This window comes from Gopherus evgoodei, chromosome 3 (assembly GCF_007399415.2).
Source record: "Gopherus evgoodei ecotype Sinaloan lineage chromosome 3, rGopEvg1_v1.p, whole genome shotgun sequence".
NCBI lineage: Eukaryota > Metazoa > Chordata > Testudines > Testudinidae > Gopherus > Gopherus evgoodei.
Genome location: NC_044324.1, coordinates 154,301,802 through 154,328,816, shown reverse-complemented (window position 1 = coordinate 154,328,816; position 27,015 = coordinate 154,301,802). Strand labels below are relative to the sequence as shown.

The 27,015-nt window shown below is 39.8% G+C and overlaps 1 protein-coding gene across 2 annotated transcripts in view; it reads left to right on the top strand.

The window, feature by feature from the left end:
• Positions 1–20,269, top strand: part of MEMO1 (mediator of cell motility 1) — a 56,473-nt gene extending 36,204 nt beyond the window's left edge. Inside the window, exons 5-10 of one of the 2 annotated variants that reach the window (XM_030557048.1) lie at positions 559–671; positions 1,349–1,460; positions 2,794–2,936; positions 4,400–4,476; positions 16,673–16,777; positions 18,062–20,269. In XM_030557048.1, the coding sequence (XP_030412908.1) occupies positions 559–671; positions 1,349–1,460; positions 2,794–2,936; positions 4,400–4,476; positions 16,673–16,777; positions 18,062–18,193 (682 nt within the window). In that variant the 3' untranslated portion in view covers positions 18,194–20,269. The remainder of the gene's footprint in view (positions 1–558; positions 672–1,348; positions 1,461–2,793; positions 2,937–4,399; positions 4,477–16,672; positions 16,778–18,061) is intronic. The other variant, XM_030557049.1, reaches the window with a different exon arrangement.
• Positions 20,270–27,015: the final 6,746 nt, after the last annotated feature.

The window sequence follows — 27,015 nt, the reverse complement described above, 5'->3', positions numbered from 1 at the left end:
CTCAGGAAAAACTGTAGTAATGTGAATCAGAAGAAGCTTTGAGTAATTGATAATAAACATACCACCCAACCCTCAGTGGGGGGCATGTGCCCTCAGCTACTTAAGATGGTGTGCAGCATGGGACTCATGTTGGACTCATCACTAACTGGAGAATCAAATATCATCTGTCAATAAAGGCCTGCACTACACTAGGGATATTTTCTAATCAGCTCAGTTAAACTAGTTTTCATCATCTAAAGTAGGCTTTAAAAGTGGCTCGTGCTGTAGTGCAGACCCTGTTTTAGGTGGTTTAAGGTGACTGTGACCAATTTTTACTGAACCAGCTTCAAAATCACCTATCAAACACTCAGCACTTTGCAGTATCAGACCCTAAGTGACCAAGAATTGAATCATGCTCTTGCTCTTGGCAAAGTAGAGCACTTCCATTAGCCACCAGTTTAACCCCCCCCAAAATTAGTTCAGTTTATCGTGTTCTTTTTCAACTTTTTTTTGTTTCTAACACAGTGTTTTGTGGGAGTACAGCTGTTCTGATTTTGGTTTTTGTATTAATTATCCTAGCCGGAAAATTTTCATTCTTGGGCCTTCCCATCATGTGCCCCTTTCTCGATGTGCACTTTCCAGTGTGGAGATATATAGAACACCTCTGTATGATCTTCGAATTGATCAAAAGAGTATGTATATAGTAAGCTTGCGTCTTTCAGATTTCTGTTTTCTTTTAATTATTTGTATTACTGCAACACCTAGGAGCCCTAGGTTTTGGGTGGGTGGGGCGGGACATGTATTTAGAAGAAAAAGTCCATAAATTACCAGTGCAAGATAATACTTGTAACCTCATAAACAGGTAGAGAACTGTTTTTGTCACATTCAGCCGTTTGTGTTTTGTGCCTTGGCCAATGGCTAAGGTGCTGTATTAATAAATGTACACATCCAGCAGCAGCTCATTCGATCAACTTTTTCCTCACCAATATAGATTCATATGGTTAGTGGAAATCTAAAATCACAAAGATTATGTGGATGAGTACACGTTTTAATATATTTTTGTACAATTTTAATCTTTTATACCGTAATGACTGTAGAAAGCATATTGAAGATGCTAAAGATATCACTGCTTTACACAATGCATTCTTAACTATAAGACACAGACTTAATTAAAAATGTTGGAATTTGGTTTTAAATGCAAGTTGCACTTCAATTAGAAAGCTACAACGGAAAATGTTCTGTGATCGTAACCCCCAGAGGCAGGAAGTATTATTTTATTGTGCCACTTCTAACAAGGTACGCTGTAATGTAATTTTTGATAAAAATTTATTTTAATGAAGCATTTTAATAGATTTTTAAATCTTTTCAGTTTATGGAGAATTGTGGAAGACTGGAATGTTTGAGCGTATGTCTCTTCAGACCGATGAAGATGAACACAGTATTGAAATGCATTTGCCTTATACTGCTAAAGCCATGGAAAGGTACTATGGCTAAATGCTTATTTTGCATCAACTAAAATTATACATTTGAACTGCATGTGTGTTCCAATAGGAAGAAGTGATCCTCTTTTGGTGGGAGAATGCTAATTTTTTAACAGAAAAATTTAAGAATACAAATTAGAGACTTGCGATTTCTTGATAGGAAGGAAACTGGGAGCAGGGCAAGCAGTTGAGCAATCAAATCTGACTATCCTGTAGAAAGTAGTTAGTATTGTATATTGACTCGTGAATACAGTCAATTCTGACCATCCTGTAGAAAGTAGTTAGTATTCTATATTGACTCATGAATACAGTTAATTTTGGGGAAAACCTCCTGACAGTGAAATCTACGAGTCTGTAAAGGCCAGAAGTGAATTTTTATTTGCAAAGATAGATAAAATTAAATCTCCCATGCGGAGATATACATGTAAAAGACTTGACAAAATACTAATACGGTAAATGTACAATAGGGAACAGTCCTGCCTTGAAATATGTAAGAGATGACATAATAAGTCTTCCATGTCTCTAAATGTTAGGATTCTGTGACTGGTTCATGGAACCATTTACCCAGTTAAAAAAAAAAGTTTGAATAGTTTTAGATGTTTTCTATTGAGGTTCCAAAATTTGTATGTACTTTTGGCAATTTAAAAATCAGTGTCCAGTTGATAGCTACTTTTGTTGCAGGTGATCCCTATGATTACTATAACTAAAAGAGAGTAAAGAAAAACCCACAGGGTCCAGTGGCTGTCCCTGCCCCTCCCCCCCCCCACAGGGCTCCACTCCTGGCCCCACTCTGTGGAGGGGCGCTGGGCATAGGGGTTGGGTGGGGTGGGCACTGTGGTTCTCAACCTGCGGCCCAGGTAACAAATAGGTTGAGAATAAATAGATTGAGAACAACTGGCGTAGAAGGTCAGCATCACTTACGTCCTATCTTGCATCTTAAGTACAATTTCAGTGGTGTGTATCCGTTGTGCTGCTCCTCTACATAGGGGACTTTCCCTCTTTGATTTTGTCCACAGTCACTCTTTTTTGCTGTTTCCTCTATAGAGTTGGTTTCTTCTGTTGGTTTTGTGGCTTTCGCACACTGCAACTAAGGAGAGAAAAAAAGATTTTGAAAATAAGAAAATGTTGCAAAATAGCAAGCATTGACAGGGGTCTTGGGGAAGGTGTAGTATCTAAAGCTATTTTTAATTGTGTTTTTTAATTAACTACATTTCAGGTTAATAGCGTCCTTTTAAGGGGCAGATTTATAATTTCAGTTATCATACCTTGAAGAAGAACTCTATTCTTAAAATTAATATTTTAAATATGAAATCTTTTTTCTTTTGTTTATAAGCCATAAGGACGAGTTTACCATTGTTCCAGTATTGGTTGGAGCACTGAGTGAGTCAAAAGAACAGGAATTTGGAAAACTCTTCAGTAAATACCTAGCAGATCCTACTAATCTCTTTGTGGTTTCTTCTGACTTCTGCCATTGGGGTAAGTTGCAGGTTTTCTTTGTATTATCGCAATGTGGTAGGTACATTGTGGCTATATTTGAGCAGGCCCTTTCATTAAACATTCTTTGGTGCTTAGAACTTTATGGTAAATTTATCCTTTGAACGTAAATGTTTTTCTGCCAAAAGTGAATTTTTATTGTGAAAATTAGGTAAAATTAAATTTGTCAGTCTTTGAGTTATCAGTGGGTTGGGAGAAGGAGGTAGTGAAGGTGTGTGTTACATGCTTCTCTGCACTATTACAGCCTGGTAACGGTGATTGTAGTTCTTTGCTCTTATGTTGTTCTTTTGTGGATTTAAAAGGAATTCACAAAATTAGTTAACTGATTTATGAAACATGCCGACATCCCTATGATGGAAGTAACTATACCTATTTACAGATGTGAATTTCCTAGGACAGTGTTTCCCAAACTTGAGACGCCACTTGTGTAGGGAAAACCCCTAGCGGGCCGGGCTGGTTTGTTTACCTGCCCTGTCTGCAAGTCCGGCAGATCACGGCTCCCACTGGCCGCGGTTCGCTGCTCCAGGCCAATGGAAGCTGCAGGAAGCGGTGGCCAATATGTCCCTCAGCCCACGCTGCTTCCCAAAGCGGCATTGTGTGGTCCAATGTTAATTGCCTACCAGTGACTTCATATCAAATTTACTCAGTTTACAAGTAAATAATAGACGGTTTTGGCCTAGAGCAGTGAACTGCAGCCAGTGGGAGCCCGCAATCGGCCGAACCTGAGGATGCGGCAAGTAAACAAACCGGCCCGGCCTGCCAGGGGCTTTCCCTACGCAAGTGACATCCCAAGTTTGGGAAACACTGGCTTAGGATCATACATCAAGAGTTGGTGGCAGAGTCAGAATCTAGGAGTTTTCTGACTTCCATTTTGTCGTATTAACCAATAACACTTTGTTTATATAGCTTTTTAATGTGTGACTATGGTTGATAAAGGGACTGTTTCAAAAAGGCACACCCTTTATTACTGGTTCTGGCGTGTAGGCAAGAGAGAGCATCATAACTTTCAGATTCCTAATTGATTTTGCAGGGCTGTCAGTGAGAAAAACCGTCCATTTACTTGTAAACTGAGCAAATTTGATATGAAGTCATTGGTAGGAAATTAACATTGAACCACACAATGCCATTTTTACATGGTCATTTTTCAAAGTATAACTGCACTTTAAGTGGTATAGTTTTAATTTTTGTTTTCTGGTGAGGTTCTGTGGTGGTGTTTGGAATGACTTCAATGGAACAGAAAGATATAATGGAAAATACCATTCCTTTATGAATATCTTAAAGGCATCACTTCCAATTTTTGATTTACAATTGATTCTACGTTAGATTGGCTACCAGAGGAGTCGGTTCAGGAGTACTTTGCTTTTCATTATAATTGAAATTATTTTGGGGAGTGTCCTAGCTACTAATCTGTCCCTTTTTATTTTGTACATGATTTTTGTTTCAAGGTCAAAGGTTCCGTTACAGTTACTATGATGAATCCCAAGGAGAGATTTATAGATCCATTGAGCACCTAGATAAAATGGTAAGATTTCAGATTTGAGGCAATTAATTGTCTAATAAGTTTCTCCTTCACATGACGTTGAATGCTTCTAGAATCTCTTTAAGAAAATATTCAAGATTTGATACATTATTGATTTATGCTTTTTCTCTCTCACTTGACATACAAAGGGTTTTTAACCACTGTACTGTAGTCAGTATATTGGCAGCTGGTATCATACACTTTACTGAGTGTGCACAATGTATAGTGATGTAATTATTGTGATGCAGGAGGGCCAGGGCGCAGTGGTAGAGTGTTGGAGGGGAAATATATAAACCCCAGGCTAATTAAGGTGTGGTTCCCTCTAGTCTAGGGAGGGTGGCTACAGGTTAATTGGAGCACCTTTCAGGAACCTAATAAACCCCTCCTGCTTCAGGCAGATGGAGAAGGAGGAAGGAGAGAGGACTGGAGCTTGGAGGTGTGCTGTAAGACTTGAAAGATCAGAGAACCAAAGTAAGGGAGACCCTGCCCCAGCAGGGGAGGGAGACTCCTTCACCCAGCATTTAAGGACTGAAGGTACCCCACCCAAGGAGGATGAGGGTAAGAACCCGCAGGAGTTGAGAGGGCTGGGGCTCAGAGTAAGGAGCAAACCCAGCCCCCTCTCCTGCTTCCCTCCTTTACCACCTTCCTGGGGCAGTAGCGGAGCCCTCGGTGCCCCAAGAGCAGGGGCAAGGTGTGGCATCTTAGCCCCTTGCCAAGAAAAGTGCAGGACCCACCATACTAACATCGGCCTTCTTGTCACATTATGTAAATATTCCTTATAAGAAAAAATGCTTGCCTGACCGCTCGAAATCCCCTCAATGTAATTTTTCTGTTTATATCTGTAGTTAGGGGAAGCAATAAACCTTATGACTTTGAACATAAAAGTTTTGGTAGCTTACATTTGTAATAGTGCTAGTTTCATTAGACAGGGATCATACCTATATTATTGCTAGTAGTTTCAATAGATTTGATGCAGCTATCGTGGGGAAAAAGTAGGGGTCACATTGGCCAAGGAGACTAAAGTCACTTGTGTTCCATTGGGACTGTCACCCACATCCTCTCCTTCTACTGTAAAATATGGAAGGAAAAAGCCCCTGCCTACATCTACAACTGCGTTTCTGTAGAGGTTTAAGTGTAGACCCTCCTGTCACTGTAGTTAATCCATCTCCCCAAGAGGTGATAGCTAGGTCAACGGAATTCTTGCATTGCTCTAGTGCTGTGTGTTTAGGAGCTTAGGTCGGCTTAATTACGTTACTGAGGAGTGTGGATTTTTCATACCCCTAAGCAATGTAGTAGGGCCCACCTAACTTTTTTGTGCAGACCTGGCCAAAGAATCCAGCCTATATTTGGGTCTGGATTTAGATGTGCTCCATACACAAAAGTCAGGTAGCTTCTGATCTCTCTTCCAAGAGAACCTGGATGATCCCAGGTCAATTTCCCAAAAGCAGCAAGACCTTTTAGGTTTTTTTAAGGTACTGAAGTGATCAGTCAGTCAGTATCCACTTTGAAGGACCTGGAGGAACGCTAGAAGCCTTTTGTGTCAGTTACTCATGGTTGTCTCAGATCCATATGTCCTCATCATTTTCTGGGGGGAGCCACAGAATTTGCTTAAGAAAAATTACTTCAACTGCCTCTCTATAAGAAATGCACTGAAGTTCAACAGTATCACGAAGATACATTGCAGGAAATCCAATACTTCCTTGCAGAGAATGTCACTGAGCCCATGTTACTGTGTCAAGGAGGAAAGGGTATTTATTCCAGGTTCTTCTTTGTCCCAAAAATACATGAGGGCTTAGGTCTATTCTGAATCTCAGAGATCTAAATTATTCTCTAGTGGGAGAAAAATGGTCTTTGGAAACCAGTAGGGTTCTTCTAGAGCAGAGGTTCTCAGTACAGAAGAGTTGCATCACACGCGCATTTAACTTGCACGAATTCAATTATACATGCTTGGCAAAAAAAAAAAAGGAGAGAAAAGTAACAATTTAAATAACATGGGCTGAGCGGGGCCCGCTGAGGGTCTGGGGTTCCGGCTGCCGGCTCCTGCCAGCCGGGGTCCCAGCCGCCAGCCCGCTGCTGGCCCTGCTCAGCATGCACTAAAAAAAAATTGGCTCCTCTGCCACCTTTGGTATGCATGCCATACGTTGAGGACCCCTGTTCTAGTGTATACTGTGTATACAGTGCAGTCACATCTTACGGGGATTAGGTACTGTACTTTATAGTAATTTTCACTATATGCGTTTTTCCTCTTATGCGCTGACCTTAGAACCTAACCGCTGCGTAAGATGTGACTCCAGTGTATATGGTCTGTGAAGCACTGGTGTGCTGTGGAAGATACATGGTCATGTAGGCTGGCTTCTAACTTTATTTATGGCTGTCATATGGTGTTAAAAGACAGAGAAAATATGCTAAATACTTTCCTGTTTTTACATTCTTTGAGTTGTGTCCCTATGGGTGCTTCACTTCAGGTGATCAGAGATTTTCAGTAGCAGTGCCCGTTTGGTCTGTGCATGCTCCCTTCACATCCTTGTGCCCCATATCAAGGATATATAGGGCTATGAGGGCAAACTGCTCTCTGTTTCTTCTCAAGTGTCTTGGCCTGAGACGGAGCATGTAGCATGACCACTTCTACCATTCAGATTTTAGCTTTAGAATCTTCTAGTTTTCTCCCTCTAAAAGTAAGATTACAAAATTACTCTCATAGTGATCAACCATGGTATAGTAGAAATCACTTCATCAGAATTATTAAAAATGCTATACCGACTTTGCTGAGTAACTGCCAAAGAAAAGAGTCAGTACAAAGTAGATCAGTGACTCAATTAAATATGCCACACCCTGTGCTAACTGTGTTTGCTCCCATACTTTAATTACCTTTTCTAAAAAGATGCCCATGTCAACAGATTCTCACTCATGGGCCTGTCTACACTAGTCTTTACTGGAAAATATCCCCACTGACAAAGTGGTTAAAAAACCTCTGTCCTCATCTGGATTGGTGTTCCCACGGTAAGGAAACTGCACAGTGGGAAAGGAAGAGGCTAGCGCAGACATGGAAAGTAAAAAGCTCCAGGGATGTTTCCAAGGAAAGAAATTGAAAGGCTGCAACAGGCAACATTTAACAATAAAAAAAGTTCAACATGTCCTGAACAGCAACAATTTTATCACTCTCTCTACAGTGTTACAAAGTTATGGATCAGTCAGTAATAATTCCAGTTAACATGTATGTTGGAATTTTCATTTCTAGCAAAACTGAATCAATTCCACACTTTAAAAATTAAATTTAGACTTCAAATTTACCATAACTACTCTTCAGAGGACAACTGAATTCTCCACAACTTTATTAAATAAATCAATTAAATCAAATTTTTTGCAAAGGAAACATTTGCAAAAAATTATCCTTTTTTCAAGCCCCCTATCCACCAGAGATTTGTACTTTTTTTGAGACACACACAAGGTGGGTCAGGTAATATCCTTTCCTTCACCAATTTCTGTTGGTGAGAGAGACAAGCTTTTTGGCTTACATAGAGCTCTTCTTCAGTCTAGGAAAAAGGGGGGGGAAAGTGTGTGCACGCAGGGGAAGACGGAGGACTTTGTGAGCTATGGATTGTTCTAATAAGTCTCAAATCCAGTGTCTCTGGTATATAGACATATCTCCACTGCTACAATGATCAACACCTAACAACACCCCTGTGTAAGAGCATGAAGTCCTAGAATCAGTACTGGTACCAAAGGAACCTAGAGACTCATACTGGGACATAAAGTCTCCAACATGGTCTTTTTCTGAGGAGACAGGAGTTGCTTTGAAATAGGCTCTTTATGAGAACTAGCATTCCCCTTCTTATGAGTCTTCCCAGTATCCACCACTGATCTCTCCTATGAAGGCCTAAGCAAATACAATGTGGAGGTTGATGGGGCACTATGCTTGCTCAGAGACCCAGGTATGGGATGTATTTCTTGGCCTGGATCTGAAGCTGGGAGGAAGGAGCGCTCTATTATCAGGAGCCTGAATCTAATCTCCTGATCTTTTCTAGCTCTGTTTTTAAAGGCTGAGCAGATAATACACATTTCAGGGATGTGTGTCCCCCCCAACCAGTGAATACACTCAGAATGTGCATCACTGATGGGATAGACTCCTAACGGGTGAGGCAATGCTTAAATCCCAGAGATCCTGGCATATCCCGGAGGCAAAGGGGATGAACCCCAAAAGGAACTCCTCCATTTAGGCGAAAAGTAGTATAAAACAAGCCTCTAGCACAAAAATAAGCAAACGCAAACAGATAAATTAAAAGCAGCAAAGAGTCCTGTGGCACTTTATAGACTAACAGACGTATTGGAGCATGAGCTTTCATGGGTGAATACCCACTTCATCGGATGCATCCCACGAAAGCTCATGCTCCAATACGTCTGTTAGTCTACAAGGTGCCACAGGACTCTTTGCTGCTTTTACAGATCCAGACTAACACAGCTACCCCTCTGATACTAGATAAATTAAAGGAGAAGTAAATAACTACACTAAACTAAAAACTAAAATATACTCCATGGTAATATGCTGGTTTTGTTCCCCTCAGGGTCATCTTTCTTTTCTAACCAGTATTTGAATGTGTGACACCCTGTTCCTGTATTGAATTTCAACTTCTTTGTAAACAAACAGCACTCTCTATATGGAATCCCCATCTCTGTTCTGTTTTCTCCTGTCTGTTAACAGAGCTTGGAAACTTTGGTCCCTGACGAGACTTTGTTTTTCTATGGCCTGGTCTACACTACAGGGTTAGGTCGAATTTAGCCATGTTAGGTCGATTTTAAAATGAATGCGTCCACACAACCAACCCCATTCCATGGGCTTAAAGGGGTCTTAAAATCAACTTCTGTACTCCTCTCTGGCGAGGGGAGTAGTGCTAAAATCGACTTTGCTGAGTCGAATATGGGGTAGCATAAATGCAAATTGACAGTACTGGCCTCCGAGAGCTATCCCAGAGTGCTCCATTGTGACCGCTCTGGACAGCACTTTGAACTCCAGTGCACTAGCCAGGTACACAGGAAAAGCCCCGGGAACTTTTGAATTTCATTTCCTATTTGGTCAGAGTGACAAACTTAGCAGCACAGGTGACCATGCAGTCCCCCCAGAATTGTAGAATGTTTCACACTTCCCCTATCATCTCCATCCCTGAGGTTATTGCAGATTAGAAGGTAAAAAAGCCGCACTCGTGATGACATGATTTCCGAGCTCATGCAGTCCTCCTGCACTGATAGGGCACAGCTTAATGCATGGAAGCATTCAGTGGCAGAGGCCAGGAAGAATTAAGTGAGCATGAAGAGTGGAGGCGGGACGTGATGCTGAGGCTAACGAAGCAAACGGACATGATCAAGTGTCTGTTGGAGTTGCAGGAAAGCCAACAAGAGCACAGACTCCTGCTGCATCCACTATATAATCGCCTACCTTCCTCCCCATGTTCCGTAACCTCCTCACCCAGAAGCCCAAGAACATGTGGGGAGGGGGAAGAGGGGAAGGCTCCAGGCACCCAGCCACTCCACTGCAGAAGATGGCCCAAGCAACAGAAGGCTGTCATTCAAACAGTTTGATTTTTAGTGTGGCTACAATAAGGAATGTGGCCTTGTCCTTCCCTCCTCCCCCACCCCGCCCGGGCTACCTTGTCCGTTGTCTCATTTTTTTTGTAATTAATAAAGAAAGAATGCATGGTTTCAAAACAGTAGTTACTTTATTTCAAAGGGGAGAGGGTGGTTGGCTTACAGGGAATTAAAACCAACAAAGGGGGCGGGTTTTCATCAAGAAGAAACACACATAACTGTCACTCCAAAGCCTGGCCAGTCATGAAACTGGTTTTCAAAGCCTCTCTGATGCACAGCACGCCTTGCTGTGCTCTTCTAATCGCCCTGGTGTCTGGCACGAAACAATTGTCTACCATTGCTTTCACGGAGGGAGGGGCGACTGATGACATGTACCCAAAACCACCTGCAACAATCAGGCATTGGGAGCTTAACCCAGAATTCCAATGGGCGGTGGAGACTGTAGGAACTGTTGGATAGCTGCCCACAGTGCACTGCTCCGTAAGTCGATGCTAGCCACAGTAGTGAGGATGCACTCCGTCAACTTAATGCGCTTAGTGGGGACATACACAATTGACTGTATAAATCGATTTCTAAAATCGACTTCTATAAAATCGACCTAATTTCATATGAATTTCGGAAATTTTCTTCAGCGGTTGTGTAGTAGATGTGCAGCCTGTGCATCTTTGGAATTGGAAATGGTGCTGCAGTGTTCTCATACAGGAGATCGACGATGTTTCCTCGGCTTTTAGTCTGAATGCTTTCAGTTTCATATCCTGTCCTCAGCCCGCTCCTGTTTCCTCAGATACAATCTAGGTCTGTAGTGCTGATGGAAATGCTAAGGAACAATGTGAAGCTATTCCCTCTAGCTCTCTCTACAGAGAGAGACACAAAAAAGCCTATGTTTTACCTTTTGAGGGTCCTACTTTATTTCGCGACAAGACCGATTTCATGCTGGGAAAGATAGTAACCATCACTCCTAAACTAACGACTTGCTCGAGTTGGGTCCCTATTTAGTAAAGTACTTAAGCATATGCTTCATGAGCAGCGTAAATATTCTGGACTAAAGTGCCTTTTATTTCAGAATAGTATCCGCAATGGGGGGCTATTCCAGAATTTCTATTCTGGTCAATTTCCCTGCCTATATAAGGCATAAGGGACACGTGTATCACTGTCACAGCCAGCAGGCAGGGTGGATTTGATTTAAACAAAATTGATTTAAATGATTTTTGTTGAGTATTACTCATTTCATTCACTGACACTTATTACTACTTTAAAGGTGAAGTTGTAAAAGGAAAATCTGCCTATTTCAGCTATTTATTTTTTATCACAACTCCATCTAAAATGATAGTACCATAGAGTAACAACTATCTTTTTTGCCCAAACATGAGAATTCAAGAAAAGTCCAGAAGGAAGACAGGCAGTCCTTAAGAAAGAAATATGAAATAAAAAAGTTTACCAATCTGAAGATCCTACATGTTCAGACATGTTCCTTTCATCATCTTCAACACAGCTTCTTCCTGAGAAGGAACACTTCTCATGATGTTGTTTCATTCGGGCAACGAGGCCTTGCATTTCTTTGTTGCACTGTTTGCATTTGCACGCATGCCTGTCTTACCCACAGGCAGAGGAACTTCATTAAAATATTCCCAAACTGGGTCTCTTTTATGGCCTGCTGCCATTATAGCTTTTTTCTTCTTGTGAGAGAATGGTATGGTAGATCTCAAATCAATGAAAGCTACACTCAGGAAGACTTGAAGACTTCTGGAATATGCTGCTCAAACAGTTTCACTTTTGTTTCTGCTGCCTGTCCCTCCCTTGTCACATTTATCTCCAGACTTCTTCTCCTTGTCCAGATCTATTCTGCCCCCAATAATCTTCTATTTCACTGAACTTTTTGAAAACTTGAACTTTTAGAAAGAGGTAAGGGATTGATTCTGTGTATGCAAATTTTCAGAGGGACAATAGGGTTGAGATCTATTATTTCTCACCTCTGTATTTTATTTATTTATTTATTTTAAAACATTTTTGCTGTTAACACGCATATTAGTTCTGGAGAAACAAATCCACAGTTTGAGAACTGCAAAACTAAGCATCTCTGATGGTATCTTCTAGACCAGTGGTTCCCAAATGGGGGTACATGAACCCGTGGGAGTTCGTGAAATGTTACAGGGGGTTCTCGGGGAAAAAATTCGCTAATGGTGGACAGAGCTCTCCCTAAGGACCCTGGGCAGCGCAGGGCCAGCAGCCTGGAGCCCCTGGACTTCCAAGAGCTAAGCAGATCAAAGAAAGCATCTCTATCACACTGAGGAAATTTAAACTTCAAGACACCTTATAAGAAATTGAAAGGGAGGTGGCTATTTTTTGCTGTTTTTAAAATTAAATAGGCAGCTAGGATTGTTTTTAAAATTATTGTGAAGAACAAGTTTAAGCTTTGTTGTAACTTGTGTTGTTTGCCTGGACTGCTCAAGACCTGAATGCTTGTGTAGGAGGAGCTCTTTGAGTTGGCTTCTTAAATACCTTCCTGTTGTTTCACATCTGATACTCCTTGATGAAACATAAGAGCCTTGTCTTTCAACAGGTTTATTCAAAGTGATACAAACTACAAAAGTGAGATCTTGGAAGAGTGTTGCCATTTTCATAATATAATAAAAATAAAAATATAATAATAATAATAAATATTGTTTAATAAACATGTCATAAAAACAAAATTTATATTTCCAAGATTACTGCTTTTATAATTTATACTCCAGTAAAGGAGAAAATCCCTGGAAACATTCATTTTTAGGACAGGGTTTGTGAGACTTGACATTTTAGTGAAAGAGATTCACATGTTATTAAAGTTTGGGAACCACTGTTCTAGACTGAGCACTGAGTGAGTCCCATTCGGTAGATAGAAAGATTAACCTAAATAATCTATACAGAAGCCCCTGGAATCCCATAAGATTGGATCCCTAATCCATGAACTATAGGAACTCATTTACAAAACTTTTCTTAAACATTACATGAATATATTGTCTCATACTATAGAATTAGAATTTATAATCCCTATTCCATGATAAGATATCTTTGATTTATAATGTATCTTAATTAAAACTATCTTTATATAGGTTTTTTCCTCAAAAAGCATTTTGTCAAAAAAATCCAATTTAAATAAAAAAACTCCAATTTAAATAAAAAAAAATCTGATTATTTGCCACAATTTACTGATGTAAGAGTGGGGGGAACATTTGCTTAGAAAAAAAAGAAGAGTAATTTGTTCTGCTCATGGCTAGAAAAAACTGCCTGCCACAATCAGGGCCAGATTGCTCACCTCAATTGCGCTGGTATAAATTGGTAACTGCATTTAAATCAGCGGGGGAACACCCATGTAATAGCAATCAGAATCTGGCTTCACTTGAAGCTTAGTTTAAGTATTATTTGCTATTAACCCATCACCTTTTATTTTTTCACATATAAGATTCAGCTTACAAATCCATCAGTTCATATCCTTACTAGGACCAAAGTTTCCAAGAGCAGCCACTGATTGTGGGTGCTTTTGAAGTGTGCTTTTCAGAGGTGTTATGTAGTACCTTCAGCTCCCATTAACTTTTGTTGAAGTTGTGGATGCCCAGCACTTCTGAAAATCATCTCAAGTTGGGCACAAAAAGGTGGAGACACACAGAATCATTGCTGGTTTTTGAAAATTTTGTTCTGGATACGTTATAAACTGAGAAAAGTGAGCAAACTTGGAAAATGACTGTTGGACCTGCAAAAATAATTGGATTATTTGCATAAACTATTAACTATTAGGACATTTCTATTTCTATGTGTATTCTACTCTTGTCCTATTTTTCTTAGAAACAAAGTAGATATGAAATTGACAATAAATATAATTGAATACAATATTATTGGACATTATAGTATGAAATACTATATATAAAATAAGAACCTCATCTTGCAAACTCTTACTTATATGAGGAGCCCCATTGATTACTAAACCAGGAGTTTAAAATGAATTTTGTTATGTTAGATATTCCCCGTTGCATTGCACCTGGGCACTGCAGATGTCATTTAATATGTGTTTGGTAAACCAATATGTACTACATACGTCGTGGTATTGTGGTATCCAAATGATAAACTACAGAGCTGTGTGGTACACTTTTCTCTAATTCATATCCAGCTGGACTCCTTCGACGCCTGCAGATTTCTAAACAGCTTAATGCAACTGCCATTTAGAATGAACAAAAACACAAAATACCAGATGACAGCAGTATTTCCTTATTCACTCAAACTGCAGGGGTTTCCTCCTGTATATTACCGTGGCCTGAGAACCAGTATTGGCAGTACTCATTTTGAAATCAAGAATTCAAAAAATAGTTCCAGTGCAATTTTTAAAATTCTGTAAACCATTGCTAAAATAGACGTTTCGATAAAATGTGGAGAATGTGTGATGATGTATCGTGGAATGCAGGTTTTATTTATATTCGTTTGGGACGATGAGCTAAACTCTAAATGTTCCATGGTCATACCTTTTGTATCCAAATCAGCTTATTTGACGCTGATAAATACAGTGATCACTTAGTGAGGACAGCTGCTAAATTGTCAGATAGAGTTCAGTATATTTCAGTGACTTATTGCTGTGACATGAATCTTGTTCCTCACTGTAGTTTCTGTAAATTAATTTTTTTTATCTGCAAAACGTGTTCTCCTGTTCATAATTAAGGCTACGATTTAGTCATGGGTATTTTTAGTAAAAGTCATGAACAGGTCACGGGCAGTAAACAAAAATTCACAGCCCATGACCTGTCCATGACTTGTACGATATACCCAGGGCCGGCTCCAGGCACCAGCTCAACCAGCAGGTGCTTGGGGCGGCCAAGGGGAAGGGGCGGCAAGTCAGGCTCTTTGGTGGCAATTCAGTGGCGGGTCCCTCGGCCCCTCTCAGAGGGAAGGACCTGCCACTGAATTTCCGCCGAAGAAGAAAGCGATGCAGTGGAGCTGCCGCCAATCACGATCGCAGCTTCCCCCCTCCCGCCCCCCCAGCGCCTGCCTCCCTCTCCGGCTGCTTGGGGCGGCAAAACCCCTGGAGCCGGCCCTGTATATGCCCCTGACTAAATCTTAGCGTGGGGGAGAATGGGAGGTGGGGGCAGTGGCACCAACTGCCTGGGGCCACCTAAGCAGCAGCTGGTGCAGTTGCCCCTGAGGCTGCTACGCCTGTGCCGATGGGGCTGGCTGTGGGGTCGCCCGAGCGGCTGGCTCCGGAGCCGCTGCAGAATTCATGGAGATCACAGAAAGTCATGGAATCCATGACAGACATGGAGCCCTATTCATAATCACAGTTGCAGTTGGCATATCTCATTCCATTTTGGGTATGCAATTAAGCTGATTCTACTTTACATAGCTGTACAGTAATTAAAATTTACAAAAAACTAGAGAGTTGAGGAGATTATCTTGTGTTTTGAATTGTTGTTCTCCAGTTCATATCCTTCCTAGGTCAGTAGTGAACAAAAGTTTATTACACCACTGAATAGCTTTATGTGAAACAGGCTGGTCACAATCCAGTTAGTGGATGAGTTGAGATGCTAATGGCCAGAGCTTGCCTTCCTGAAAATCCCTTGGAAAGCAAGAAAATTGCAGCATTTCTGGAAGAATGGGCCATTCTTTGTTTTGAGGGAAGTGTAAGTGGCATTGTCATCTCCCCAGCCCTGCAGCAGACCCTTCACCATGTTTAGGGCTTTGTTGTTGTGGGGGATGGGTGGACTTCACTGGGTGTGAGAGGATGGCTGCTCTTGGGGTGATGATTTCTCCTCTTTCCATCCAACTTTCCCTAAAACTCAAAACAAAAAAAATCACCTCAGGAGAATTTCCTCATGAATATTGTGCATGTGCTTCCCCCCCTCCCCTCAATAACTTATTTCCACTCCCATGACAAGCATACTGTCCTGTTCTGAACTCCAGGGGAATTTCCTTGACCCATCAGTAGCTGGACCTCATTAACCCGTTGGCAACTTTAAGGACTAAGCATTTCCCAGACAGGAGAATGTAGGACAGGACCTATCGCTGTTTGGCAAGAGGCAACTGGGGAATAGCTGAGGAAGATAGAAGCTGTAAGGTAGATTTGTTGTAAGCTATTTTACATGTATTTGATGTGTTATATGCTGACAAGGAAAGATCAGCCTTTGCCTGGAACGCTGGTTGGATTTTATTGGTGCCTGTATAAACATAAATTTTATAATATGTAATTAGGTTTTATTTTCACACGTGGATTTTAGCCTGCCTAGTATTTGGTGCTACTGCTCTTCAGAAGCCCATAGGAGTAAAATTTCTCAGGAAGTAGTGTTGCCAGGGGAACAGGCAGAGCTAGTGGTGGGAAGGCAATAGATCTTTATGTGGCTGTCTCAAGATTTGAAGGATAGTCCCATGGATGTCAGATCATTCACGGCTTTGGAAGGTCATACCCCTGTCCCTTCTTTTTATAAGGGATAGGGGCACGGCAAACCCACAATTAGAAAATAATGTTCATATACTGAGATTCCCATGATTCAGAATTGAGGTTTTTCCTTCTCAAACACATCATGTAGTTGTGATGTCCATTAATTAAAAGGCTCAGACATTTTAACTAGGTAGGCAGTAATCATTGCTATTGACTCTTTTTCAGGGTATGAGCATTATAGAGCAGCTAGATCCCGTGTCTTTTAGCAATTACTTGAAGAAATACCATAATACAATATGTGGAAGACATCCCATTGGGGTATTATTAAATGTAAGTACCACTCTTTGTGAAAATGTTGACTTATTGCAAATTTGTTTAAATTTCTCTCACCAATAAATTGCTACAGGGTCTATTACCTCTGAGACTGGAGGTCTGAATCCAGTTTGTTTTCCCAAGTTTTCAAACTCTGTAATTTTCTAGACTGAGACACAGGCTAACTTACCTTTTACTAGTGCTGGGATTTTCAAAAGTGCCTAAGGGGGATAAACAAACATCCAGGTCCATTGAATTTCAGTGTGAAATGGGCACCTAACTCTCCTAGATGCCTTTGAAATTCCCATCCCTAGTGAAATGTACAATATTAATTCCTGAATCAATAGTGGTCGCACATATATTTTAAAGAAAGTATGTTTGCCTGTATATTATTTATCTGGTGATTGTGAGCGTATTGTGGCTTCCGACAATATTTCAAAGGGGAGTTGCCCGCACATTACTGAACTAGCTCCCAAATTAATAGCCATTATGAGCCAGATTCTCTGTTATATTTTGGCTACTGTGTGCTCCTCTGGGGATACAAAGCAGCTGTAAACTTGACTTAATTAGCTGATCACAGTGGGTTTGTGGCTGCTTCATAGCATTGCTGGATTGATGCAAACCAGCTAGACAGTACTGGTGAGTTTAGTCCTGTATTTTTAAATGTAATTTAAAACACAAACGGGAGGGACATTATTCTTTTTTTATTTTAACCGGGGAGGATGTTATTCATTGGGAGGTTGATCTCTGTGGAGAACACACTGAGGAATCTCTACAGGAGGGGGCCTGTGAAAAGATCTGTATTTACAGTGTCTATATTGGGAAGAATATTTAAAAAAAAAAAAAAAAGTTAAATGTTGTAACTCTGACCACGTTACCAAAGTCACAGGAGTCTTTTTGTTAAAAATAATTCTACAATTTAGCAATAAATGTAGGCCCCTACATTTTGTTGTCTCTCTTGCTTCGCATTTTCCTTCTCTTAAAGGTTCACCTGCCTCAAAGACTACAAGCACCAGTATTCAGTTTGCCTCTTGTAAAAATTTCCTACTGCACAAAAGATTAAGTGGGGGGGAGGGGTCTCTCTGCATGAATAATAGGGAATCACATAGGTGGGGTCTCTCCAGAAGGTGCCTGTGGAGTATTTGGGGGTTTTGAGGAGAGGAAGGAGCTGCAGAAATACACTAAGTCCAATTGAAGGAGGGGGCTGGGGACTCAAGTAGCAGAGCCTGGTGGCATAAATCGTCTTGTGAATAACTTGTCCTTAACGTGTTTGGGTTCTTTTGTTTTTTTATTTTCATATAGGCTATAACAGAGCTCCAGAAGAATGGAATGAATATGAGCTTTTCATTTTTGAATTATGCCCAGTCAAGCCAGTGTCGAAACTGGCAAGACAGCTCAGTGAGTTATGCTGCTGGAGCACTAATGGTCCACTGAACCTCCGAACACTCAGGGATGCCACCTGCACACATACTATGTACGGGGTCCCAGCCTAGCCCTTACAAAGATACAGTTCCTGGTCTTCGGGTATACTGAAACCTCAAACTAATAGAACTCTCTTCTTTTCTAGTAGGTGTAGTCCTTGCTTAGTTTCAACTCATTTAAAAATGCTTTCTTGTTAAACCAATGGAAGGAAGGCTTGTGTCAAAACGTTGTGATTTAAAAAAAAAAAGATAATGTCTGTAAAGCCCTGGTGGTAGACAGTCCTTTCAAATATAACGTAAAGCATTTACCATATCCTAAATTTGCACTCTTTGCAGACCTGTGCACATGTACTCAGCTTTCAGAATAGTTGCCAGTTGTAAACAGAAAAAAGGGTGGGAGCTTTTTAATGGAAAAAAAAGCATTTATAAATGATCCTGTATTAGATTATAATAAAACTCCAGTATAGTCCATTACTAGCTGTGTTGTACAACAAATATCTTCTATTTTAGTTGCTAATAAAGGGCTACACAAACCAAAATAGTCTGATTTAAACTTATTGCTTTGTGTTCTGTATGTGAACTGCTTCTCATTAACATCATTCTCCTCCAGATTCTCGTGCCTGATGATAAACTCAACCATTCTGTAAAATACTTTAGAATGTATTTTATATTCCACATTTATGTCATGACTTCTTCATTTACAGAATTTTTTTACCTCAGAGCTGTAGTATGAGTTCAGCTTTGCAAATTAATTTTTAAAATCTTTTTTATATTTTAGTGTTTGCATTTATTTCACAGAACTACATATACAAATTATCTTTTGGTATGTGATACAAATCTGTGTCAAAATAATGATTTTGATGACTTTTTTAATGTCAAAACTTGATTATTCAATTATAATGGATACAGTACTTTAATTGTAATAATAAAAATTGAAAACAGAAGTCTGCCAATTAGGTAATTCTGAAAACATATTCAGCATTCAGAGGTCATTTGGGCCAGACAGTGCTATCTATGTTCATGCAACTGTTCCTTAAGGATTTGATTGAAAAAAGAAATTTCTCACATTTGAATTCTTTAATAAGAAATCATTTTAAAAAAATTCTGTTTCTTCCAACCTCTTGAAACATCACTACATCTTATGGGTTTCTTGAGCACTTCTCCAACCAAAATAATGGTAATTGTTTGTTCAATTAATACCATTTTTGGAAGTCTTCATTTTGTTTAATAAGTAGTGAAAATTGCGATGGCAGTAGTTATTGTTTAATTAAATGGAGTTAACATTCCCTGACATTTGGTCTACTATCAGGCGACCTTTGTATGTGTCATACTTGTCGCTCTTTTGGGTAGGGGAGAACATCCTTGTATGTAGACACTACTTGAGGAAATAATTCCACATCTAATTTTCCCTTAATTGGATGGTCACCACTTCAGTGATATCAGGTGAATGCTCCATTTATAAAATGAACTACTTTGCAGATATGTTTATGCCATCATAAGCATCAGTCTTCACTCTTTGCATGGCTTCTCTATATTAGTTGCCTTGCTGCTCTGACTTGTTCCTGGAAACTCTCAGCAGCAGATAGAAAATAATCTTTCAGGCTTTATCAAAGAAAATCTCACAAATATGTACAAATATATCTGAATTTGTAAATTCTTCTATAAAGTTTCAGAGGTTTCTGATGACTGTGCCTTATTTTGCAAAAACGATTTGATCATTGAAATTAGCATTATTTTGCTTCTCTTCCACATTTTAGTGACTTCAAGGATTATTTAGAACTCAAATTTCTGTTGGTCGTAATGCCAAATACTTATGTCATTTCTGAAACATGCAGGTATTTGGAATCATTAAATATTTTTACCCTAAGGTAAATGTAGTAATAGCCTTTAAATAAAAATATTTTTAAGTCGCCTCATCATTCTGTAAGAAGATATTTTTGTTTTTTGTTGTTTTTTTAAAGGAAAGTTCCAAGGAAATCTATAGCCATTTTGCTCAGCACAATGTTCTGAAATATCTCATGGTGAAAGCACTTCTCACTACATGTAAACTATGTAATGTATTTCACAATAAAGTTTCTAATTAAAATTGGAATTTCTGAGCCTGCTAATCAACGGTGATAATTTTGCTGAAAAACTCCCAAACTGGCCTCCTGTACTGTTGCAGTCATAGAGACTCAATCAGAAGGACTTAAGGTAGAACTGCCTGTCTTGTGAGAACAGGATACCTCTAGTGTCAGATATACATGCACTTTTTTTTTTTAATACAGTTGCCTTGATTTTGGCTTAATTTGAAGACTTTCTAGGTGCCTCAGTTTAAATATGTCAAAAAGGAAAAGGAATTAAGAAGCCAAATATAAGAATCTTTAAAGGACCAGTCTTTAAAGGATCTTCACTGACAACCAGAACAACATTGTTCCAGCTTCACTGAGGACCTATTATATGCTCTATTACATTGGTGCTTCTGGCAACTCTGGGTGTCTTCTGTTGGTACTGATGGTATGTGTAGTTTCCCGATACTTTGGTACTTTCTCTTGATGGTTTGGTGTGGTTTTTCCATAGTTCATTTCTTTTGTTTTCAGGATGTAATTCTCTTCCTCCATTCCCTCAAGGAAATGAAGAGAAGCCTTAGTTTCTTACATGAAATGCCACCTTATTAATGATGACAACTTCAGCTGCAATGTGTAACTGAGCTTTAGAATATAGTATAGTGCGTCTGAGGGATATTTTAATGTTGGACATATGTAAGATAGCCAGATGGTCCTATATACACATACAAAGCTTGGATTCAGTCTCTAGGGAGGATCCGGCTTTATTCTTTCAGTAATGCAGAACCTGTTACCCAAATTGTCCAGATCCCTAGAGCTTTTGTTTCTTTCGGGTTGTCACTTATTTAAGTCTGTCTAATTCTGAAAGTTGTTTTTTTGAGCACACCTCCAACCAGGCTTTCTGTTCATGCTTTGGGTCTTTGGGGGTTATTTTATCCCTACTGTTACCTAACAATTTTAAATGTTCTTGTTTCTTCCATGCTGAATACTGGTCTAATTGTACACTCCTTGTTGCAGTGTTGTTATTTTGGGATATCTCTCACGCTGCTTGTTCTCCAAGAGTGAAAATCCTGTAAAGGGGTGACTTTAGAGTCAGAAAAATGACTTACCTGTAATTCTGATGGGATAGTTTTTAAGGATTCATTTTTACATTAGTTATTCTTCTTAGCTGGTTGTGCTTGCTTCCTCTCTTCTTCAGGAACTAACAAGAAGATTTTGGGTAGCATGTGCTGGGCAATATGAGGGGAGGGGAATGCACAGAGACTGCTACTATTGCTGCTCCAGAAAGTCAAAAACCTTAGAGGAGTTCTGCCTTGTCTTGTGCTACGAGCACAAACCCCATGAATGAGAATCCTTTGTCATATGTTCAAAGAAATAAAATGTTAAAAGTAAGTAAATTTATCTTCTTGGTCTTCAGTCCAGTCTGTTGAACATTCTTACAGGATTCTAAAGTGAGATCAGGAACTGACTATAAAGCACTCTGTTTTAGTCAACGTGTATGATACACAAGGGATGGATGCTCTTTCCAGTCATGCAGTTCCAATTCATGTTAATAATTATGTATGCACCAAGAAGAAAATATGCATCATGAAATGTTTTGGAAGATTTCAGGAAATGGAAGTGCCTGATCTACAGTTTAAATGTTTTACCCTAATTTAGAGGTCCTTGCATTTAAGCTAGTTCAAAAGGAACTGTTTACTGTGCCCAGTGAAATTAATGCCAAAATTTATATTGACTTCAGTGATGCAGAATCTGGCCCTTTGTATTGTGCTTTTTGTGTCTTTGTGGCAATGATTTAGTTCAGTGAGATTTCAATGATATGGGATCAATTACTTTGGCATAAACAATATTTTCTAAAAACAACGTCATGAGTCAGAATTTCTGATGTAAAATTATGTTTAAAATTGAGAAAAAAGTTTTTGGGATGAGACTTTTGAGAGATCTGAGCCGAGATGCCATTCAGAGAAGCTTCCTAGCAGTGGGATATGGAGCTACTGAAAATGAGAACAAAACAGTTATAGTTATATATATGGAGATATATCTATCTCACAGAGCTGGAAGGTACCTGAAAGGTCATCAAGTCCAGTCCCCTGCCTTCACAGCAGGACCAAGTACCGTCCCTGACAGATTTTTGCCCCAGATCCCTAAATGGCCCCCTCAGGGATTGAACTCACAACCCTGGATTTAGCAGGCCAATAGTTCTTGTGACAGTAATACCATAGGGTCAGGCATGATCCATGATGTCTTTTTTTCATGATTTTTTAAATGTTTGTGTATATAGTTATTACATACATGAGCTCCCTAGGTTCAAAAGCAAAGTGCTGATATGGTCAACTTTAGAGGTCCAGAAGAATTCAGCAGTAGTTGCTTGTGCCATTCAGTGACTATTACTGTAGACATGCTCATCTCTTGCTAATAGAATTAGTAGTGTTCTTCACTAGCATGGTTTTATCTTTAGAGGTCAAAGCACATCATTCTTTTAAAATGTCTGCTCAGGCTAGTTACTGGAGAGAGAATGGCCTTTTAATCTTTTGTTACAGTATTTTAGAATAATGTTGAGTGTTACTTATATTTCCCATACATAAAGCAAGTATGGTGGCTAAATCTTGCCCTAATTATTTTGTAGGGGGTGATGAGTGTGAGTAAGCTCTCACAGCCATCTTGTTGAAAGTCTGGCTGGTTTGGGTCAGATGGGGTTGACATGCATGGTAAAGAGCAGCAGTGTACATTGCTTCAAGTTCTGATCCTGCTTCCCCTGAAATCCATGGGAAATGTGGTCAAGCCCTTAAAAAAAGGAGCAGTCTATGCCCCTAGCTAGTTCTTGCATGTTGCAGCATATGTGCTGATGATCTGATTACACCTTCTGGCTGGCAACTCATGGCCCTTTAGGAGTGTACTCCACCAGTTGATGCAGTAGCCAGTCCAGTCTCCGAGCTGCAAAGCACTGTCTTAGGCAAGAAGTGTGTAGCGAACTCTGCCGCTCTGCTGGCACAGAATGAGATGGAGTGGGGACTCCCTAACTCCTTCACTGCTCCAACCCAACTCACCAATGTACCATGGAGCAGGTTGTGGTCCATGACAATTTGGCTCCTATATTACACATTCCTGTGCCTTGAATATTTGATTGTATAAGCCTCTTGCACAGGGATACTTTCAGAACCCCCTGAAAACATAAAGAGAAAAGAATTAGTGTTCAAAACCCCCCAACATTGTTATAAAATGTTTGAATATTCAGCTGATAAGCACTTGCCTTGATGAATCAGTATTAAAGCAGCATGAAATTTGCTTATATTCTTTTGCGATTAACTAAAATGTAGTAGTACCAGTGTCACAAGCAGGGCCGGCTCCAGCTTTTCTGCCACCCCAAGCAGCGCAAAAAGGAGGGGGCGAAGGGGGGGAGAGGCAGCACTTCGGCGGCAGCTTAACCACGCCACTTCTTCTGTGGCAGTTTGGCGGCGGGTCCTCCCTCTCTTAGTCTTTGAGCTGCTGTCAAAGAGGAAGAGAGTGAATGAGGGACCCGCCGCTGAATTTCTACCGAAGACCCGGATGTTCCACCCCGATACCGGAAAGCATGCCGGCCCTTTGAATTGTCCGCCCAAAACACCTGCTTGCTAAGCTGGTGCCTGGAGCCAGCCCTGGTCACAAGTGAGTTCATGTTTCAGCAAAGATGTCTGCTGTGAACAGTTGGCTTGGAAAGGCCAATTGTAATTACTGTTTTCAAAGAGAATTCTCATTTTACGTAATGTGAGAAATGTTTTCTCAGCCTGACTTCCAGATCACAGCACTAAGAACTAAATGAGTGCTGCTTTCTTTGCATTGGGTCTGAACTAAAATGACTGTTCTAGTCAATGTGAGTAATTTAGCTCCTGGCACATGAACAACACTTCATCCATCAGCAAATGTTTGGGAGGGGAGTGTTCTCTACATACATCCAATTACCTCTAATATTTATTGTAGATAGAAAGTCCTGTGCAACCACTGGAATATAGCTCTTCAGCTCAAAAGATATCTGCCCCAGGACACTCTGTTCCTGCTGCCATGAAAACCTAAAGAAATCATACAGTAGCTACAGAAAACTGAGAGTGACTAAGAAAAGAAAGATCAGCAACAGAAATATAATTATAGATTGATACCAATACCACACTTCCATATATATTTGAAGTCTGATCCACTTAATTGAAGTCAATGGGAAGGTTCCTACTGACTCAGTGGGGACTGAATCAGACCCTTTCTCCCCTCTCTTTGCATTGGGAATCCTGAGGATACCTCCTTTCCTCTTTATTTTTCCCATCAATCTCAAAAGTCCTGCGTTATAGTTACCATCCCTCCTTTAAGAGGGCTGGTTCTGGAGGCCATCAATACTACAGCTTCATCAGTGTTCCTTCAGTCAGCCAGAATTGCTCCCCAGAGAATATTGTGCAGCATTTCCCCCACCCAGGGGCCCTAGTGCACCGCTTATGCAGCACTCTTAACCCCACAAAGACAGGCCAAGTCTGTTTAGTGCCTGGAGCTGAAGTTTTCCAAGACTAGAAAGACAACGATCTTTTAAAAGAAATGATCGAATACACTGAGGGGACACACAGAGTATACACAAAATACTTTAGAGTGCAGGTGGAGTAGAAATGTTTTACACTTGGAAAAAATTGATAATATAAAACAGAACAGACAATAGTTTCAAACTATAAACTCCTGCTTTTAAATGTGATTTAGGGTGTATCTCTGATTGTTGTCTATATAGGCATTATATATAAGTTTGGAGAGAGCATATGTAGACAGTATTTACATTCTGTCCTTTTGCCCAAAGGTATAATCTCCTGGCATGTCTATTCCCAGTAACAGGTTTATTGAAACTACTGGTGGTAAGTCCCCCCTCCCCTCAAATGATATATAATAGTCACTGCTGCAATATTATTGACTAGAAAGTGTGTGTTTTCTTATCATAAGGACAATGGTATCCATTCACACTGTTCTGGCTACATTGCATTTCCAGTTGTAAGCACTCCTCACAAATGTGGGAAATCTACCTCTGCAACTAATAGCTTCCGGAGTCAGCAACAACTCCTTTTCCACTGATCAGCAATAACATTAGTCAAGATATTGTAACCCAGACAATAGGCAATGTGATCACTCACTCATGGGTTGCATTAAGTGACCAATTTCACTGTATCAAAGTAAAAACACTTTGAGTGAATTGCAAAATGAAATCAAAGTTGTTTGTGCCTTTTAGTGCTCCTTTATGGTACATTAAAATGTCCTCATAACTTTTTTCTTTTCAGAAAAAATCTTTGCTTTTTGGTTTTCGTAACTATTTTGTGTTTCTGAAATGGCAGGTCCTCATTTTTCAGATTCCCCTGCCCCATAGCCGGGGAGGGGGGATGGGAGGGAGAGGGAGAGAGAGACCTGCAGTTCAGCTCAGGCATGTATGATATTATAGTGTTCAGGTTCTCCAAAGACATTCTCCAAACAAAGACCCTGATTCATTAAGCCACTTGAGTCCCACTGACTTCAATGTGTCTTAAAAGTCTGTGTCTCAACCCTTTGTTGCATCTAATTCAGAGAGGGACCTTTGTTCCTATTATTTCAAAAATAAAGTAAATAAAAAAAGCAACGTTTCTTTAAAAAGGCTTAAAATAACTTCAAAATAATACATCAGAAAGAAGCAGTAATGGGGGAGGGGTAATCATATTCTTTTAGCCTTGCAGTTCACCATTAAAAAATAAAACTGGTGTCTTTTTCTCTGTACGAGATTGCTTAGTTAAGCCATCATACAATTATGAATATTTACTTTACTTCATCATTTGATTTTTACTGGTTTAGTTAAAATGGAACAGTGACTCAACCTTCATTTAAAAATGCTTTTTTTAGAAAAGGAAAAAGTAGAAAAAATAAAAGCATTTTCAGATGTTTGTAATCCCTGTGTGTAAAATACACGTTTTTTTACTTTGTCACAAAATGATCAATAAAAATATATTGTTCTTTAGTACAGCATGAATGCACTTGCTTTATATGTACAATTAGATCTTGGTAGCAGAAAAACACAGTAACTACGAGAGGCCTAAACCTTCACTCCTTAATCAAGCAAAAATCTAATTAATTTTAATAGGAGTTTTGGCTGAGGAATGCCTCAAGATTTGTCTGGCATTAGGATCTTCCACCTGGGTTCTGTGTCTTTGCATCATCCCCTGTAGCAAATAGTAAATAAATATTTTTATATTGTTCAATAACTGACAGTCATTTTCAATTGTTGTCTTCAATTGTCAGCTCCATCTATCTTCCTGCCAAATAGGGTGACCAGATGTTCCGATTTTATAGAGACAGTCTCGATTTTGGGGTCTTTTTCTTATATAGGCTCCTATTATCCCCCACCCCCTCTCCTGATTTTTCACATTTGCTGTCCGGTCACCTTACTGCCAAATAATAATTGTGAAACAAATCAGTCGTGTTTGTGCATTGCTATATTTCTAGGTTGGTCACACTTTCATTGTTGTTTTGTTAATACTGGTGGGAAATGCACAAATAAATTCAGAATATTAAGAAATGTTAATTTATGCCAAAACATGGGGGGAAACACACCCAAAAGTCAGAAAATATTTGGTGTTGTCTAGTTCAGAAAACAATTTCTTAAAGGACTGCTTTTCTCATACTGCATAAAGCAAGAGTGGGGAAAAGCCCTTTGGGAATAATTTTCTCTCATAACAAACTCAGTGTATAGCCTGCAATGCTGCAAGCTGATGCATGTGGAGGCCTCTTATGCCCATGTGGAGCACAGTTAATTGGGGAATCTACCATG